Here is an 18,997-nt window from a genome sequence, read left to right as displayed (position 1 = left end):
GATGCACGGAGGACCCCCTACCCACCCTGGAATGACCATGTCAGCACAGAGCCCCACAATGTTAAATTCTGTAGACCCCAGTGTTGGTGGACAGGTTACGGACATTCACGCCCAGTAGTATAAGGGAACTCAAGGGAAAAACAAAACAAAAACAAACAGAAACTATTTTAAGACTTTTGAACTTTGACCAGATGTTGACACTTAATATGAAATTCCAGACAGCTGTGATTATTTTTTACTTTTTGTCATTTTTCATCAACAACAGAGGACCAACGAAACAAGAACACAAATGTGAAATCATGGGCTCACTGAAATGAATATGTCCATGTACAGATCCTCTGAAAAAAAAAAAGACTCCAAGAGTTATAACTACTGTAGTATAAACATAGGAACTAAGTTAACTTGTACATTTCTGTTGATCACTCCGTTATGTTGCCTCAAATAGTTTTAGAAGAAAAAAATCCTTGTTTTCCACACTATGTGTGTTGTTCCCAAAAGAATGACTGTTTTGGTTCAGCAGTGAAGTCACTATCCATGAAAGACCTGTTTTGGCCAGTGAGAAAAGAACTACCCCGAAGATGAAGACAAAAAGTCTTGCTGGGTCTCTCATCACTCAGAAGACTGTTCCAAGAAGGCCTTGCTATTCCCTCATTTTGTTCCTTCATAAAATGTGTCCTTTAGTTTCAAACAGATCTTAATAGTTCGTGCTTCATTAAGTCTCTCCCCATTCCTTCCCCATCTATTTTTTTTGGACTCTTCTTCAAAGAGCTTGCAGGTGAAGATTTAAAAGACAGAACAGACAGAGCAGAAGCTTCTTCCAGTAGTTCTGAGCCTTGGCTTTGGACAAAACAAAACTAAAAGTTGGGCAGCTTTCCTAAATGAAAGAAGTTACTAATGGTCTTTGCACCAAACCTAGGACTTTATAATGAACTCAAAGCTTGGGAGAAAACAAAACAAAACAAAACAAAAAACCCAAGAGAATACTGTAACAAACTTCGTACAGAGTTCGGTCTATTAATTGTTTCATGTTAGATATTCTATGTGTTTACCTCAATTGAAAAAAAAGAATGTTTTTGCTAGTATCAGATCTGCTGTGGAATTGGTATTGTATGTCCATGAATTCTTCCTTTCTCAGCACGTGTTCCTCACTAGAAGAAAATGCTGTTACCTTTAAGCTTTGTCAAAATTTACATTAAAATACTTGTATGAGGACTGTGACGTTATGTTTTAAAAAAAAAAAGTGTTAAGTCACAAAATGCGGTAATAAATATTTCATTTTTGATTTTTCCTTAGGCTTTTGTGTTTTTAATCATGTTTAGAAGAATCTGAAGTTATCATGAGAGATGTCTCAAACTCATTTCTTACCACCATTGAGAAGAAAGGTTGGAAAAATCAGAAGCAAGCTTGTCATTTCATTAATAGAATAATTGAATGAAATAACATCTGAAATTACATATTTCTGCTGATTACTGATACTAGATTTATACCAGATTAAGCAAAATTTGAAATACTGTCTTGCCAGCTTGCATTTCAGAAAGACATGTCTAAATCTGTACTCTCTGCTAATAACATAAAAGCTGACTTTGAGTGGTGAAGCCCCAGACATGAGACAACTAATCCCATGTGTGTTACATGTATGTGTGTGTGCATTCATAACCACTGCAGACCTTAAATCCAGGTCAGAGGTGAAGAATGACTTTGTTGCAGGAGTAGGTTTGGAAGTTTTAGGAGAAGAAAAGAAACTTTGAATTTAATGTTTTTTTTTTTTCCCGTGTGAGGATAATGTAATCTAGCTTTTGAGATGGTTTTACTCCTTTTCTTGTCTTCAGCTGTTTTCAGAAGAAAAAAACCGCAAAAACAGAACAACAAACCATCAGCTGATGGGGAAAACATTGATCTGACATTTTCTATGTAATGGGTAAAGTTTGGTTGTACTTAAACAAAAGCTGGTGCCATTCTGAAGCAACTAAAGGAATGTTTGAACTAGGAAGACATGAGCATTGTTAGAAACAGCAGCCTCTCACTGTCCTCAGTGAGGACAGTGAGTCAGAATGGGGCCCAAAGAGCAGGGAGAAGCTCTGCCTTTACTTCTGGGAGATGGGGAGTGAGATAGGGCTTGTAATTACCTCAACTTTCTAGGAAACAAAAGTTACTGACTTGAAGATCTGTAAAATTTTGGCCCTTCTCCTTCATCCTTGTCCTGCTTCCAATTGGCTGCGGTGATATTAAAAAATTTGAGTGACAACGTTTACCTCTGGAATGTGGAAAGAAGTTCAGCCTCATAGAACTTCTGAGCTGAGTAAATGGACCCACGCTGCTTGCGACAGAAGGGAAGATGCCAGTAGAATAGGTGAGAGGATTTTTTTAGCACTCAGGTCCTGCTTTCTGGACATCTTTTATACGGCATTCATATGAAATTTAGATGTTAATTCCTTGCATGACTTTGATACTCTCCATCCTGGTTAATATCACATCGACCCTTCAGTCATGTAAGAAGAGCACACCCTGGGTTCCTGTTTCCAAGTTCTCTGATTTTTGCGGATATGGAAAATATAAAGGCAAGATTGTTTGTGTTACCACTTTAAAGGAAGGGGTTTGAATTATTTTCTTTTTTTTTTTTTAATCAGAACTTTATTTCCTTTCAGATCTTTTCTCTACATTTTGAGGAGAAATGTCAAAAAATGTCTTCACACTGGTAGTCACTGGTAGAAGGACAGGGAAGAATTTATCCACAGTAGATTATTTGGTTTTATAATGAACTAAAACCGTGCACTGCTGTGTTGTCTGTTATTCCCTTTATCTTTTTTTCTCACCCTTTTGGGCTCTGCTTTCCATGAGATCTCTTGATGAAATCCAAGGAACAATATCGTGAAGAGATTTCTCCATCTGAGATTTACTGTTTAGCATGTAAGGTTCCGATTTTGGTATTTTTAAGAACTGCTCAGCTGTCAAAAGCAAACAAAACGGGAATAATGTTTTGACAGCGGTATAGTGTTAAAGAAAATACTCGAGTCTGAATAAAAATTGCTTATGGTGTGGGAAACGAAGGGTAACAGAAGAAACACCTTTTGTTTACATACACACATGTTTATAATCCCAAATTTCCATTTCGCCGAGCGGGTCTGGGTTGGTTGTTGTAGTCACCATAAACGAGGGATTTTTCTTCCAGATTTTGCTGCCTTTAAAGCGAAGAGAGGAGGGGAGCGCACCTCCGGCAGCGCTGCCGCCTGAGCTCTGCTCTTCGCGGCGAGCGGGCACCGCGGGGCCGAAGAGGAGATGCCGGGGGGAGCCGGGCGCTCCCCGCCTTTCACTCATAGCCGCAGAGAGAGCGAGGGAGAGAGAATTGCCCCAGACCAGGTTTGCGAGGGTTGGGGTGGCCGGGGAGGGGCCGGGGCCGCGACGGGCAGGGAAAGGGGTGCGGCGGGGACACAGGCAGGACCCGCTCTCCCGGTAGGTTTCTCCCATCCGTCCAGCGGCTCCCTATGTTTCCCGGGGAGTGAGGGTCTTCCGGCAGCGCCTTTGTGGGGACCGATCCGGAGCCACTATCACCACTATATACCCTCGATGCGTGTGCTGGGAAGAAACCCCACGAAGCCCGGAAAACGCCCGAATCTTTCCCGAGGCGCGACGGCATCCCCGCGGTGCGCGGAGGGCCAGGAGAGGGCTCCGCTGCGCGGTAGGGTGTCTGAGCCCCCCAAGTCTCCCCTACCACGTCCCTAGATTCAGCCGAGAGGAAACGGGGCCGGCTTTTTAACTCTCCTGATAGCACTAGGGAAAAATCAACCCCGCTGGCACTACGCGGAAGCGAGCTAGCTCCAGGTTGGGCAGCCAAGCCGCTGCGGGATCAACAGGACCGGGCGAGATGAGGGGAGGGTGCGGGAAAGGTTTACAGGGAGATTTTAATATTAATAGTTTTGGTGGCGGGAAAGAGACAGACAGAAAGAAGGTTGCTCCTCTGGGCAGAGTCACTGCGACAGTGATGATAGATGACCCTGCATGGCTAAACAGCTCCTCCCCTTCATCCCCACACAGTGTCAAACCTACTTTACTTGTAGCTTTAGGGAAAAAAAAAAAACAACACAAAAAAAAAAACCAAAAAACCCCACAAACCAAACCAAACCAAAAAAAAAAAAAAACCAAAACCACAAACACCCTCTCCCTATTCCTTGTATCGATTTATGGATCATTACGAATCAATTACTGCTCTCAATATTTTAGATTTTTCTTACATAAAAAGGGGTCTGCGGCCAGGCGAGAAAAAAAATTAATCTTTGCCGTCGTAAGAAATACAGAATCTTCTTGTATAGTCCTGTGACTAAAAAAATCGCTGCTAACAATTTGGATTTAACGATTTTCTAAGAGCCACATTACTGGGGGTGGTGTGACTATTGTGCGTGCGCATCTCCAAGAGAGATTTTCAAACTAGGGGGTTCCACAATGCGCGTAGAATATGTATGATGCCTTCAACCTCATTGCTTAACACTTACAGAGAAAGAAATGCTGAAAAAATACAAAAAAGCAGGGCAAACCCCATAAGACATCTCTTCCTCTCCACTACTTAATATAGTGCCATGCTAGGGCACGGAGCCGGGACCGGGCTGCGCACCCACCGTGCAAGACAGCGGAGCGGCGCCCGGCTCGGTGGCTCTGGCTCCGTACTATGGGAAGACTTCAGCAGGGACAGAAAGTGTGTGAAGTTGGATTTCTCTCGCTTTCTCTGAATTCTCTCATTTGCAGCAGTGTTTGAGGATCTCAAGGTGTTTCTATGGCTACCTTGTGTATGTGGGAGGGTCATATGTGGGGGTGCCAAAGAGAAAAGGCAGCTCTTGGGTGATCATTTATCAATGTCACCCACATAATGATTCTCTCTGCAGCCTTCTATTGATGAGGATAATTACATTAGCTCAGAGTGACTGATCAATGAAAAACCACCAAACAAAAACTTCTTTTCTATAATACCAAAAACCGATACAGAAATAAGATAGAAAGGAAGGATGGGGTTTCCCTTTCCTTTTCTTTAACAATGATTTTTGTAAGGAACAAGGGAACGTAAGAAAGTTTTATGCGACTAGTTTCCTTTTCAGAAGAGGCTACCATTTTGTGAAAATGTTCCCTTAAACCTCTTGGTATCATTCTTTGCCTAGTAAAAGCAAATAATAATTTAAAATATTAACTACTGCTTCTCCTCTGAACCCCAAACCCTTTGCTTTTACACTTATGTTTTGTGATTGGGGTTGAAGGAGGAAGGAAGAGCGCAATAGTTTGGAGCTAAGAAGAGGGAAAGGGAAGGCAGATAACTTTTCTTGCGCAATTGCAACTGTGTCTGTTTGTCAGGTTTTCTTTGTTTTTATCACTTCATAAAGTGGCTCCATTAAAGATGGAATGTGGCCTCCCTGAGATGCTGCTCTGTCGGTGAAAGCCTGCAATTAAATTACGAGTTCGTTCTTTCCAGAGTTAAAAATCAATGTTTTCTCAATTAAAGGGAATTTTAATGCCTTTATTGGGAGTTGTTAAGGACGCCATAAATTTTACTGTAATGCCTCTAAGCTCCGAAGCTCTGCCAGTGGACAGGTTGATATTCATGTTGTTTTGGGGGGAAGAGGTTGTTGCTGGTTTTGTTCTCTCTCTAAAGGACCTTCTTCAGAAAAGTCAATCATTTTGAATAACTGCAAGACAAACTGATGCAAAGGGGCGGGGGAGCGCAATCTTTTCCTTGTGCCCTCCCCTCTCCATTTCGTATTGCCATCAGCTCCTCTCGCAGTGTCAGGGAGCTCTGCCTTACCGCGCTCTCACCGGGCGCAAGAGCGGGTTTTCATCTGGTTTTGTGGAGGAACGGACAAACGCTTCAGTTTAGGATGACCTGTTTCAGCGTGGTCGCTTCTCCCCTCGGAAAGCCCCGTGGGTGTTGATCGTAGGACGCGGCGGGGCGGCGGCCGGGGCTCCCCGGCGGGGACAGCAACCTGCCCACCTGTCCGGCTGGCACCCACTCTTTAAGCAGCTCTGCCTCTAGTAAAGGAGCATGTCCAGTCCTGGTGCGGAAGCTCTACTTACATCTGCTTACAGAGATGACTACAAGTTAGCTCCCTGAATTGGAGCCGGAATAGGGCTGGCAGAGATGCTTTTGTTTTGTTTTGTTTTGTTTTCTTGCCAGAATACTGTGTCTTCATAGGCTACTGCCAAGTAAAATCCCCATCAGGAGGCTATCCTGAACACATCTACACGGGATTAATTCCTCGAGCGGCAGGAGAGATCGTCCCCGGGCAGAGAGATCAGAAATAGGCCCTATCGCCTGGTTTTGTCCGAAGCATGTTTAAATTTCCTTAAATTAGCTCCACGAAGAACCAGCGCAAACTCCTTTAGAACCAGTGCAAACTCCTTTGATTAAAGCAACTGTCAGATTCTTCGAGATTAGGAGAGAGAAAACGCAGAGTAGGATGTATTTATTATTTATACTATAGTCCGCTGTGAACAGTTGGAAGGGGAGGATTAGAGAGCGCGTTTGAAAGAGGAGACAAGAAAAAATCAGAGAGAAATGTAACCCTCTCTGTGGTTTGGACCAAGCTGCTTCATTTGTTCTCCCACCCTCCGAGTTCCCTGCTCTGCCACCCAGCTACGCTTCCCAAACCAGGACCGCCAGCTCGTCCTTCCGCTCATCGCACCGGTCAGCAGCGTCCCGCAACACTTAGTTAAGGACCCAACATCAGTAACCTGATCGCTCTGATTTTCACTAAAGTTTGTATTGTTCTGCTTGAGCCTGGTGCGTGGCATTAAACAGAGCTAGACCTTAAAACAACAGCAACAACAACAACAAGGGGGGCAACGGGGGCTGCTTTCCACTCTCAGGCTTCTGCCTGTGTTTAGAAATGCAGGGCAGGGGATTAAAACAAAGCCATAACCGGCTTCTCACAAACCAGGTTCGCTTTGGGTCCTCACGTTAGTAGGGGCGGGGGACGGGGCATCGCAGCCCGAATATTTGGCTGAGGGGGGAGCTCGGAGATAGAGAGCTTTCTTTCTTGCTTTCTTTCTTTCTTGCTTTTATTTTTTCTTGCCGCTGCGGCTTTTCAATTCGGAAACATTTTCAAATCTATGAGCCTTGAATGGACAAATACTCGCTGTTAATATGGGACATGGAAGAGTGGCAAAAAAACCTGAATGGAAACTGCGCGGTAGCTTTAGGAGAAACTAACGATGTGCTTCAGCTCTTGCCATCACAGGGAAAGGAGAGAGGGGGAAACCCCTTCTGATTAATAACTAGCGGGGTAATGTTGAGGGCTTTTTCTGCCCGATTGCCTTTTTGAATTAGAGCCGATTTCTTCACACTTCAATAGGGCCTGTCTCTTTTAAAATGACTGACAGACTTGTTTCTTCTTTTTTCTCTCCCTGAGACTTAATGATGTAAATTTTCTAATTAGTTAAATCACGTTGCTTAAAGGCCTTAATATTTACCGGGCAAGGAATGATAGCCGTGTTCGGATCTCTCGAAATAACCAGCGAATTAATATTAGACTTTTTACAGAGGGAGGGAGGGAGGGGGGAAGCGTGGAGGGAGTGATGGGCTGGGGAAATATCACGTAAAATGAGAGCTAAAGTTCAGCCCGGAGCTTCTTCCCTCCTCCCCCACGCCCCCGAACCCGCTTTTATTTTTCAATCAGCTAAGATTTAATTAGGAGCCCCCAGGCCGGACGATCTGATATTTTCTCATTAGTTTCCCATCAGTAATCTTGAGTGTTAGATTGGCTTAAAGGTTGTCAACATTTGACCAATTTTATTTAAGGCAAAGAAATCACGCGTTATAGCTCCGGGACTCGAAACCTGAAAATAAATCCTGCCCGGATCGGCAGAACTAACATGCGAAAAAAATGTTGACAATTCATCGTTGTATTTAATAAGTTGCATAATGTATAGTACGCATACACACGGAAAGCGACACGGAGACACCCGCACGGGGTGCTCAACACCCGGTAACGTGCACACCTGGCCGGAGGGGTGTGACGCTATGTGTGTGTGCGTGTGTACACGCGAGTGTGTGTGTGTGCGCACGTGTGTGTGCCTGCATGTGTGTATGCCTGCATATGTGTGTGTGTACACGTGTTTGTGTGTGTGTGTGCTTACATGCGTGTGTGTTTACACGTGTGTGTGTGCTTGGATATGTGTGTACTTGGATGTGTGCGTGTGCACACGTGTGTTTGTATGTGGGCCTGCATGTGTATGCTCGCAAGCGTGTGTGTGCCTGCATGTGTGTGCACACACGTGTGCGCGCCTCTGTCCGCGTACACGCGTGTCCGTGTGCGAGCGCGCGGCGAGGCAGCGCGAGCTCCCAGGAGCAACATCGGAGCGCCCCCTGCTGTCGGCGCGCGGCTTTTCCGCGGAGGCGCCTCCATGCGCTCTGCGCTGCGCCCTTCCCTGCGCTCCGGGGGGAAGCTGCGCCCTGCCCCGAGCCTCCCCTTCGGCCACGGGGATCGTAATATAAACTGTTTGGGAGGCTACCCTTTTCCTTTCTGTGCGAGTGCAGAGCTGCCGGTGGCGAACAGGGGCGGCCGATGGGCAGGAGGCACGTGCTTTTGTAGCCCCGCCGTTCATTCTGCGCGTCCCTGCGCGCCCTGGGCCCGAACTTGGCTACCCGCGCGGCCCCTCTGCGCTCCTGGCCTCAGGCGCGGGGATAAAAAGGCAATAAAACACTGCCAGAAGGGTGCCCCAGGGCCCCGGTAATTTCTAGGTAAGGCTAAGGCTTCATGATTATTGAAAGCTCGACAGAAGGGTAAAATCGACCGGTCTGCTGCGATTTGACCCCAGACTTTTTCCTCCGAGGGAGCAGGCTGTTCTGCGCCTGCCTCCGCCGTCCTGCGCGCACCCACGCGTGCCAACCCGCCGTGCTTGCGCCGAGCCCTCTCCCCGGCCGGGCTCCGCCAAGGGACTCTGATCCTGGCTGTCCCAGGATGGAGCTGGGGGAGCGGTCGGCCAGGAGAGCGGGGGACGGAAAGCCCAGCCCGGCGGGGCGAGCGGAGTGCCGGAGGCAGCGCTGCCTCTGCGGGGGACGCCCTGTCGGCGGGAACCGCTCCGGCCGGGCCAGCGCGGCGTGCCGGGTGGGTCGGCCACGGCACAGGAGCCACCAATACATCATACACCGCCCGCGCTTAAGGGGGCATCCTAGCCTCTTTGTGCTCCGGGGTAATACAGTTAGAAATTTACTGTTTAAAGGGTTATTTTGCCCAATTAAAAAATAATCATCGCACAAACCCATTGCTCAGACCTGCGTTTAATCTCGTTGGTTCAGGGATGTGTCTAGATAGAGTTCAGCCAAAACAATGCTTTGCAGAAGACAGTAGTTGCTCAAATTTATTTTCTTTTTAAAAATGTGCGTGAAAGGAAATGGAGGAGGGTGGAAGAGAATATTTATCAGAATACCAGAAGACACCTTTCTTGAAACAAAGGCAAAGGGTATCATCTCAGTTTCAAATCCATCAGGCAGAGACCAGAGACTAAATAACAATATTTATAGTAAGGAACTAAAAAATACAATGTGCTTGAAAAACTCCAAATGCTTACTTACAGTTGCTAGAGCTCAGCTTAATAAAAAATTAGCCTTACTGACAGTCTTGTCACCATCTTAAGTAAATTATCATAGCGATGATCTTTGGAGAAGAAAACCCACACTCCTTGCTAAAACACCTCCTATCATTAATCTTAAACCACTTGAAGATTATGATGGAAAGAATAGGATCAGTAACCATTATCATCTCAAATTGCTGTTAAAAATTCCGCTGTTTATTTTTGAAAAAAAAAAATAAAAAGGAAGCCAATGTATCTGCGAAATGCAGAAAAGGGAAGAAAGGAAAACCCAAGAAAGGCAGAACAATTGAGGCGAATCCTGTTGCAACCTCGATGATAAACACATGGAAAAAGCTGTTACTGCTATGCGGATTGATGGAATTTGGGTAGACGATAGAAAAATAAACAAAGAGATTACTCCACACCAGTTCTGTAAATGCAGCGATACACTCAAATAAAGGTAACTTTTTAAAATTATTTGTGCTTTCCTGAATATTAGGTGTTTGCCTTTATCTACATCGATCATTTGATAAAGATCAAAACTGTTAAAAACGTACTTGCACCTATCATTGTTCGTAGATTAAGAAAAAATCATTTCCACACTTTCTTGCTCGTATTTTTGTATGCATTGCATGTTTTCCAGTAATCGTCAGAAAAAAGTCTACAGTATAATTTTATGTGGATCCGATATGCTCGAGACATTAGCTCAGAGTGAAACCTTTTCAGAAGCGACCTGTGATTTTTATTGTGGTCTCTTCTGTTAGAATATCATTCCTCTTTGAAATAAATGACCCCTCTTTTACAGATGAAAAATATTATTTTCCCCCTCGTTAAACTACTTCCAGGATTTGGCAGAGAAGGAAGAATCTGCTGATTTAGGAACACTTGACCTGCATGTTATCAACGGATCTTTACACCTTCAAAGGATCCACAAATCTATGTGAGCTGGGTACACGTCTGAATACAATCAAACATAGGTTTTTGAAGTTATTCTTCCAAAATGTAGAAGTTTACACGAAGCCTTTAAAGAGCACAATGGTCCCCAGCCGGCCCTGCCTCGAAGTCAGAGGAAAGGGTATCATTAAATCAGGTCGTTGCGAATGAAAATAAACCAAACAATTATTTTCGTCTAGCAGAGCTGCTCCTTCCGTTGTTTCCGCGATGATTCACACCACCAGCGGTATACCAGAGGCAGAAGCGGGCGGGCTGCTCTTCTCTCTCCAACGGGGGTGACAGGGGATTTGCTCCCCGGAGCAGCTCGGCAGCGGCGCGGGGCGCTGCGCGGCGCAGTGAGGGGCGCGCAGGTAGGTGCGGCGGGAGCGGGAGCTGCAGCACCGCTGCCAGCTCCCCCATCGCGGCCCCGCAGTGACCCCAGCCCGGGGCTGCGGAGAGGTGAGAGGTGACGCTGAGAGCCAGCGCAGACCTGGCCCTTTTAAAGCCACAGCTAATCAGTCCTTTGCTAAATTAAAATATAGGAACCAGAGGGGAAGCAATTTCGATGTAAAAAATTACCGTGCGCGCTCCCAGAACGAAATAGTATTGAAATGAGGACGGTGCTCTCTGCGACAGAGAGATTTGTCACCCAGGAGCAGTTGGGCTAAGATAAACTATAAAATTATACATTCACTATATAGATCAGATAGATCTGCACGTAGGGGAGGTTACGTATCCCACGCTCACACAGCAATAAAATAAGGATACCGAGTTGTTAAAAAACTTCAGCCCCATAAACTATACAGCGGGGTGATGGTTATAGGGCAGCAGGCACTGGGTGGTTAATTGCCCACCTAGCTAAAGGCTCGGAGATTCATTAGAATGTGGGAAGAAATTAAGGCAGAAAAAAAGTGATACATTTTCCTGTCAATTCATCTGTCTTCGATTTCAATTTATTCTTTAACCTCTGTAAGAAATAAGAACTAACTGTGGCAGAGGGGTGTGTGTATGTATGTGTCTGCATATGCACCATAGACATAGAGTACATACATCTGGGTGTGTGATGTAAAAGTGTGCGTAATCTGAGCACATGAATAGGCTCACAAACAGTGGAAAATCGCGACAGTATCATTTTTCCTCTTTAATTAGGAAATATTCCTTGATTGTCTTGGCACCCATTACTTTTTAATAACTCCACAGAACCAGGAGAATAAGAATAAATGTCTGCTACAAATCTATCTGCTATAAAGCAATTATTTTACTAGGATAATATGCAATTGCAAGTACAACACCGTAACGGCCATGAATGAGATACGAAGGGAAAAAATAATCACTACTGGAGTGATGATAATACTTGACAATACATACACTTCAATGGGTTCTAGTAAGAAATACCTAACCTTGGTAATGTAGCTCTGTGACAGCTAGACTGAAAAGAAACTTTCCCTTTTCATGTGTTTCAGGCAGCAAAATGCTGGTTTTAGAAGACTGCGAGCCAGTTTCCTCCACACAACTATAATTAATTTACGTGCAGAGATCAAAGTTCCGAGGGCGAAGGAAATGATTGATTCCGCCAGAAAACGCTTCCCTGGCGCAGCCATGGGCAGCCGCCACCCACGGCAGGTAAGCTGCTGTGTGAAACTATTTTTAACTGAACAAAAGCCTAAGCAAACATCTGACGTCAGGGAGCAGCGGCCCAGGAGGGGGAACTGGCAGCGGTGCGTGGTGCAGGGCTGCCCGCCCCTCTGCCCGCCCGTGGCCCGGCACCCACTGGCAGCAGTGCGGCGGTGCCCGGCGGCCCTATCCTCCGCCGCGCCTGCCCCCGCTCCCGGCGGAGCGCGGCCGCCTCGGGGAGCGGGCTGTCATCCACTGGGACTGGGCTGAGATCGGGGGTGGCCGAGAGGTGACAAAGAGCAGGCACGGCGTCTACCGGCGAAGGCCAGTGGCACCGCTCCTGCTGACTGTGGTCTGCAACTTTTGCGTGTGGTTTTAAAAACCCAAGGCTGCTTTTATCCCCGGGGAGTTTACTGTGTTTACCTGCAAGGCACCCAAAGGCTTCAAGCACTCGGCGGGCGAGCACTGCTCCCGGCAAGCTGGGCGCGCTGGCCGTGCTGGAGAAGCGCATCCGCGGGCTCGGGGCGACGCCCCCAGCCTCCCGCATCGCCGCGGCCCGAACTTCGACTCTGATGCGAGCGTAAATAAACATGAGAAACGCTGTGAAGTTCAGCGGCCAAGAGAAACGCTGGGCTGGCTCTGCCATCAGCGCTGCACCCCGGGGTGGCGGCAGGAGCGGCCGGTCGCAGCTCGCTACTCAACTGCCCCTGGCGCAGGGGGGGGTTCTCTTCCCGGGAACCTCTCGCTCCCCTGGGGCCGGTGGGGCGAGCTCTGACCTTCACCTCTCTCTAGTGACCGTCAGCTTGAGGAACCCGCTGACGGCCCCCCATTTCCCCCGATCTGAAACGCTCATCCTTCGCTTTTCCCTCCCTCGCCCCCTCCAAGCATCCCCGGCCGGGACACCGGGCGGCCTGGCCGGGGATGTCCCGCTCCTCTCCGGCCGGTGCTTGGGCTCAGTTCTTCCTTACAAGGGCGGCCGCGGCCGGGCCGGGGGCAGGCGGAGGAGGAAGGGGAGGGGGGCGGTCACCGGGACGAGGAAACCTTTTCCGGAGGGGACGGCAGGCAGTTGCAGGGAGTCACTGCACGCACAAAACGCTGCAACCCCGGGGCGACCTGTCAGCTCCGCCGGTCCTCGACTCCCCGCCTCGCCTCTCGCCAGAGTCAACACAGAGCTGCGATCCATTTGGGCGATTTAGTTAAAATAAATAAACCCTCGAAGATTCACTAGCGAACGATGCATCATCGACCCGGAGGTTTATTAAGAGGCTCGTTACTGCCGCTGCTGCAGTGCCTGCTCCGCCGGGGGAGAGGTGCGAATGGTGGTGCTGGGGGAATGATGTGTCAGCCAGGGTCGCCCCCGATCCCCCATACAAGCCCCTCGCCAGGAATCCGGCCCCCGCTCCGGGCAATCGCCCTGTGCTCACCCATCCAACCCGCAAGGTGAAAGCGGCCCACCCGACGGCTGCTGCAAAGCGCTGTTACTCATTTTCCTGTATATTTGAGGGAGGGAGGAGGGGGGAGGGAGACATTGTTGTCAGTGGTGATTGTTAACAACAACAACAACAACAACAATAACAATAATAATAATAATCGTTACAGCTGGGTGCTGTCTGAATATGTCAATTACTATTATTGCCAATCACGATCAGAAATAATTATTCTGAAAGCAGGAAGGGTTCAGCTGCCAAGGTGTTTTGAATAATCCCTACAAAATGAACAGTAAAGTTAGGTTCATACACAGGGATGACTGCAAACTTTCAGTTGCAGCAGTCTCTAAAGGAGATCTTACCATGGGTGACCTGCTTTACTTGTGAATCTTCAATTTCTCATCTCTTACAGGTCCAGTGCTGTGCTGTTCTGTTCCCCCCAACCCTTCACAGTGGCCCTCCCACAGTGCCCATCCAGGTTCCCTCCATCAAGTTCCCTGAACACAGCGGTGGCCAAACACCTTCTCAAGGCAATCATGCACAGTGCTCATGTTCCTCCATCTTCAAAAAATGAAGCAAACAGATTACAAGGGATAACATGGTGCCAGACTGAAACTCCACTTACTGTATTTCTGTGCAACTCTATGCAGGCCCTCTTATTTCAGCTGTTTGAAATGATGTGTCACTAGGATGAGGTCACAGGTGACTGGCAAGTTCAACCTACTTAGCTCAATTATCCAAGTTTCATTTCCAAATTGTGTTCAATTTGATCTTTCTGCTTCCCTCCAAATTATCTTAGAGGAAAAATAATCAAATGAAAGTAGACAATTTAAGCCAAATCCTGTATACCATTATTTATATGCAAAATAATTTTTGTGATATATACTCCCCTTAATGACTATGGGATGCCAGATCTTTCCAAACAAATCTACAAATCTAGCCATCAAATTACTTCAAAGGCAGGCCTATTAGGGACAAAAATAATTATGAACTTTCAGAAGCTTTGTAAAAAAATAAGTTTCTGAATGTTGTCTCTTTAAATTTTTCTTAAGTTTGTTTTTAATTTAAGCCTGGAGGCATAGCAGAGAGATATGCAGAGTCTAATAAAGAGTTTGGAAAATAATGTGCTGTAATCCAGTGTCAAGCTATTTCTCCATAAAATATGGATAAGGAATCAATTCATAAGTGCAAAGATCTACTAAGACTGAATTTTAACAAACATTTCACATGATCATTCTTATATGCATTATTAAGGAGATAACAAAAGTGCTTCAAATCAAGCCCTATACAGTCACATCTGGAAATGCTCTTTTCTGTCTAATTTTCTTTCTTTTCCCTCAAAGAAAAAAAAATGTTAGAAGAAAAACTTCTCTGTCCCCTTGTATATTAATTATTGCCATCAGCTTTTAATCAGCAACATGTATAGTTAGATTTACAGAATCCATTCCATGTTTCCCCTTTAGAGAACTGTAAAATGAAGATAGTATCATTATTCATTTATAGAATCTGATGTTAAAACCCAAACCACACACAAATAGCATATACATTGCTTTATGCATATAGACAGGCATGTAGATACATAGACACAACACACTATCACATGGAAACAAGTTATGACCCTATGATGGAAAACATACTAAAAAGTATCGGTGCATTTCACCAGATTCTGAGTCAGACATCATCAGATAAGAAGTGATCTAGGGAAAACTAAAATCAGATACAGCTGATTTCTGAAGGCACTTGAAGTATAGCAAGCTTTGCTGTATCATGCTGAAGCACTGTCAGTTTTAAAGAAAGCTCTTCAGACTTTTTAGTCAAATAAAGGATTATCATGGAGGAAAGAAGGGTTTATAAACACCCACGAGGTTGAAAAGAGTTGATACAAGTTTGGGTTTGGTTTTTTTGCTAATGTATAATTTAGCAAATTTACATTCTGAAGACAAAAATAAAATATGTAGCTAAGATCTATTACTAGTATTTTTATTTTTAAAGATAAATATTATATTTTTCCTTTGAATGGAAAGTCGAGCAAAGTGTTTTCCAAACAGAATGGTAAAAACTATTTAAAAGAAAAACCATAAGCAATGTTTTCTTAAAAAATACTCTGGAGTTTTCTGAACAACTCTGATGCACTCACATTATTACCACAACTATTTTCTTTTTACTATTTTAAGTGGGCATTCAAGGCAAATTGATGCTTTAGGGATATCCTGTCTCAATTTGTATCACACTATTCTCTGTAAGGACATAATTTGAAAAAAAAATACCAAAAAGAAATGATAACACTGACAACAATTTACTTAAATTCACAAACCTTGAAATTGATGCATCTCCTATCAATCATAGTCAGAAGCCACAGTAAAACACATCCAACATTTGTATATCAAAACTAGAACTGAAAAAAACCCCAGTTTTATTCAATTTAAATGTCCTTCAACATGTTGTAATTTTATACACTGAAATTACTGGGGGATTTTTACTATGGGTTGGCTTTCTTCTATCAAACATATGCAAGACAGTAACCTTGCAAAATTAAAGTGCATGCCATTATACTGCACAGATGTTTATTCTCACCCAGTTACTGACAATGAAATACTTATTAAATAATAATAAGGCGATATTGACTTCTCTATTCTGTCAATATGACGATCTGTTGATCTGTGAGGTTAATATTGATGAGGCAGAGTGAGGTAAACGTTTCATCAGGAAGACAAATAAATCCCAGTACTGGCATAAAAAATAAAACCTCCAACTTTGTACATAAACAGAAGCTAATCCTTTTTTGTATTTATTTGGTGTATGAGCACCAGTTCAACCTATCAGCATGTGCAAGCTAATGCTGAAGTAAGTCCTTGGTATTACTTTCAGGAAACATATTTCAAAAATGTCTCTCATAGGTATTTAAAACTAAGCTCAAATGATGCCAGGCACTTATGATCTTTAGTCATGCTGCATGTTCTGTTGTGAATAGCACCTTTCCTTTAAGTATTACTATAGGGCTCTATGTACAACCTCAATATTACTCACATTAAGGAGATTGCTGTTTGAGCCAGAGGTATCAGAGAAATGACTTTTTTTTTTAATAGGATGAGCTTGCTGTCAAAATATTATTTTTATTTGTTGTTTCGTCAAAACCTTTCTGAAAGTTCCCTCTCTTTACCCTCTGCCACGTACCACAATATTGTACACATTTTGAACAATACAAAGAGCCATTTAACTTGATGGGTCTGGCAGAAGGAGCTACTTTCTTATTCATTATTATCTTTAAATTTTCATTCATTCTTTAGAAAGGAAGCTTAGAGCTGTTTTTTTTTTTTTTTAAGAATATTCCATCAGTCAAGTAGGTCTCATACTTTGACAGCATTATTTCAGTATGTTATTTTTAATGTATGGAATCCATGTAACTTGCTTCTGGGCTTTTGAATGGAAATTAAAAAGATGTGACTAAATACGCAAGACAATAAGAGGCTGTATGTTTTTGATACTGGTGCCAAAAATGCACTTGTCAATTTTCCCCTTTTGATTATTAATTAAGGCCTCAATCCTGCAATTAGATTTGCAGGAGCAAAACACAGGCGTGAAGCAACTCTGCCTGTCTCTTTGCCAAAGAAGACAACTCTGCCTTGTCAACAGTGTGACTGTTGACAAGGGAAGAGCTCAATCACAGAGAGCTTACTGTAAGACATCAACGTAGAATTCAAAGCATTACTTCAGCTGCCCCTGCCAGAGACCACAGCCTGGTTTCTGGGGCAGAAGAGCCATTTTCACAGCCTCCTCCTTCTCACCTGTCTGTAGCAGAATTGCTGTGCCTCAGCAGGGAAAGTTGGGCAAGCACTTGGCACTTTCTCTGTGTTATGGTGACATCTTGTTGGTGGGACAGTGCAGGAAAAATCACATTATTGCTATTTGTGCTGCTCCTGCTCTGAAGGTGCGAGGCCAACCATCTGCTGCTCCTTCCAGGGATCACATAAGGGTCTAATACCTTTTATTTTGTTGTTGGTAAAATGTGATGACTTTTGTCTGAGAAAGGTAACAAAACCACTTCTTTTTTGACCTCATGCTTGTTTGTTCCTGTTCCTAGAGTGTTCTCAGCAGAACGTTGTTGCTGCTTTTTTTGTTGTTTTGTTTTGTTTTTTTTTTCACCTCAGGCCGTGATGCTGTTTGAAGACTTCTGCCTCTGCAAATTCCTGCATTCATCCAAATCTCTGTTAAAGGGCATTGGGGTTTTTGTGTTTGTGATCTGCTATGCTGTCTGCTTTGGGCTATTTTTTAAGACATTTTTATCCTAAGTACCTTGAGAATCTTTATCCTACAATTATCTGAAGTATTTCCCAATTTCTGTGTAATGGTAGTCAGATGGCAGAGCACCTGGGAACAGTGCTTTGGTTCCTGGGTACCTTGTTTTCTACCATGTGGTTGGATGGTCTTAAAAAAAATTCCTTCTAAGCCACATGCCAAGTAATTTTGGTCATAAAATCACCAGAATAAGAAACTTTTCAAGTTTTAACTCACACTGAGATTTTCTGAAAGTTTGCTAACATTAAAACCCCCCCAAACGTTTAGGCAATTTAGAGGCACAGATTTTACTAGTCTCAAGACTCTGGGACATAGTTCCACATGTACAGGTATAACAATTAGATTAGGGTCTTGTACCCAAGAATATATTTGTATGTATTTGTCTGAAACAACTTAGTTTAGCAGATCTTGGATATGTGAAAGGATCCAGCAAATCAGTTGAATACTTTTAATAATAACTATATTTGAGAAATAGTATTGTATAGCACTATTTCAGTGTCTGCCTTTGCAAGTGCAAGATGTAGTTTCTGTAAAATTCTCCTTAATATTTAGAGTTCATTGCGGTTTCAAGGCTGGAGATTCTGTATCCATGCTTCTTATGTGGTAATAAGGATACTGAAGGAACCACTGTTCTGTTAGTGAATTAAGCTGAATAAGAGAAGAAATCTGTACTGACTGGGGCTCCTATCTAGTCACACGCTTTGCAACACAGATTGCAAAAGAAGGAACAGACAGCAAACTCTGTAAAATGAGCACAGATAATTCCCATGCTGTAAAATCCCTCCTGTCTTAAGAACACTAGCAAAGAAAAGGTTACAAGAGAGGGAGTAATAAAAATATATAAAAAAACCCCAAATAGAGATAGGTTTCTTTGCAAATAGAGAAGCCACTTTCTAATATGGTGGCCTTATATATAAGTACATTTGTCTTCCAGACCTTCTGCTGTTGATTAGAATTCTGAAGCCACTGGAGGGGTTACAGTTTTGTTGAGTTTCTGGATCTCGATTGTTCAGTCAAGGGGTCATTCTTTCTGGTAATAAGGTAGCTAGTGACCCCTGGGAGAGAAGGAAAACAATTGACTCTTGAAAGCAGAAACATATACTGAAGTCTAGAGTAGATTTCTGGCAGTGGACCAGGTCTTTTCTCACAGCATTTGTCATTGTAGCAATGAAAAAAGT

The 18,997-nt window shown here is 44.2% G+C and overlaps 1 protein-coding gene and 1 long non-coding RNA gene across 3 annotated transcripts in view; both read left to right on the top strand.

Annotated features, from left to right (window-relative positions):
- The window catches only part of MEIS2 (Meis homeobox 2), a 172,031-nt gene extending 170,744 nt beyond the window's left edge, over positions 1-1,287 (top strand). For both annotated transcript variants that reach the window (XM_071558043.1, XM_071558041.1), the window contains exon 12: positions 1-1,287. This exon is cut by the window's left edge and continues 169 nt beyond it. In XM_071558043.1, coding sequence (XP_071414144.1) covers positions 1-118 — 118 coding nt within the window. In that variant the 3' untranslated portion in view covers positions 119-1,287.
- A 9,401-nt stretch (positions 1,288-10,688) lies between these two features.
- On the top strand, positions 10,689-17,089 carry LOC139673661 (uncharacterized). Its single transcript, XR_011698170.1, has 3 exons — positions 10,689-10,853; positions 11,946-12,105; positions 13,936-17,089. It is a non-coding gene; the product is annotated as an uncharacterized lncRNA (long non-coding RNA).
- The last annotated feature ends 1,908 nt before the right edge of the window (positions 17,090-18,997 follow it).

The sequence above is a fragment of the Pithys albifrons genome, chromosome 6 (assembly GCF_047495875.1).
Source record: "Pithys albifrons albifrons isolate INPA30051 chromosome 6, PitAlb_v1, whole genome shotgun sequence".
Lineage (NCBI taxonomy): Eukaryota > Metazoa > Chordata > Aves > Passeriformes > Thamnophilidae > Pithys > Pithys albifrons.
The sequence above is the reverse complement of the archived record's forward strand: the minus strand, read 5'-3'. Positions and strand labels throughout refer to the sequence as shown.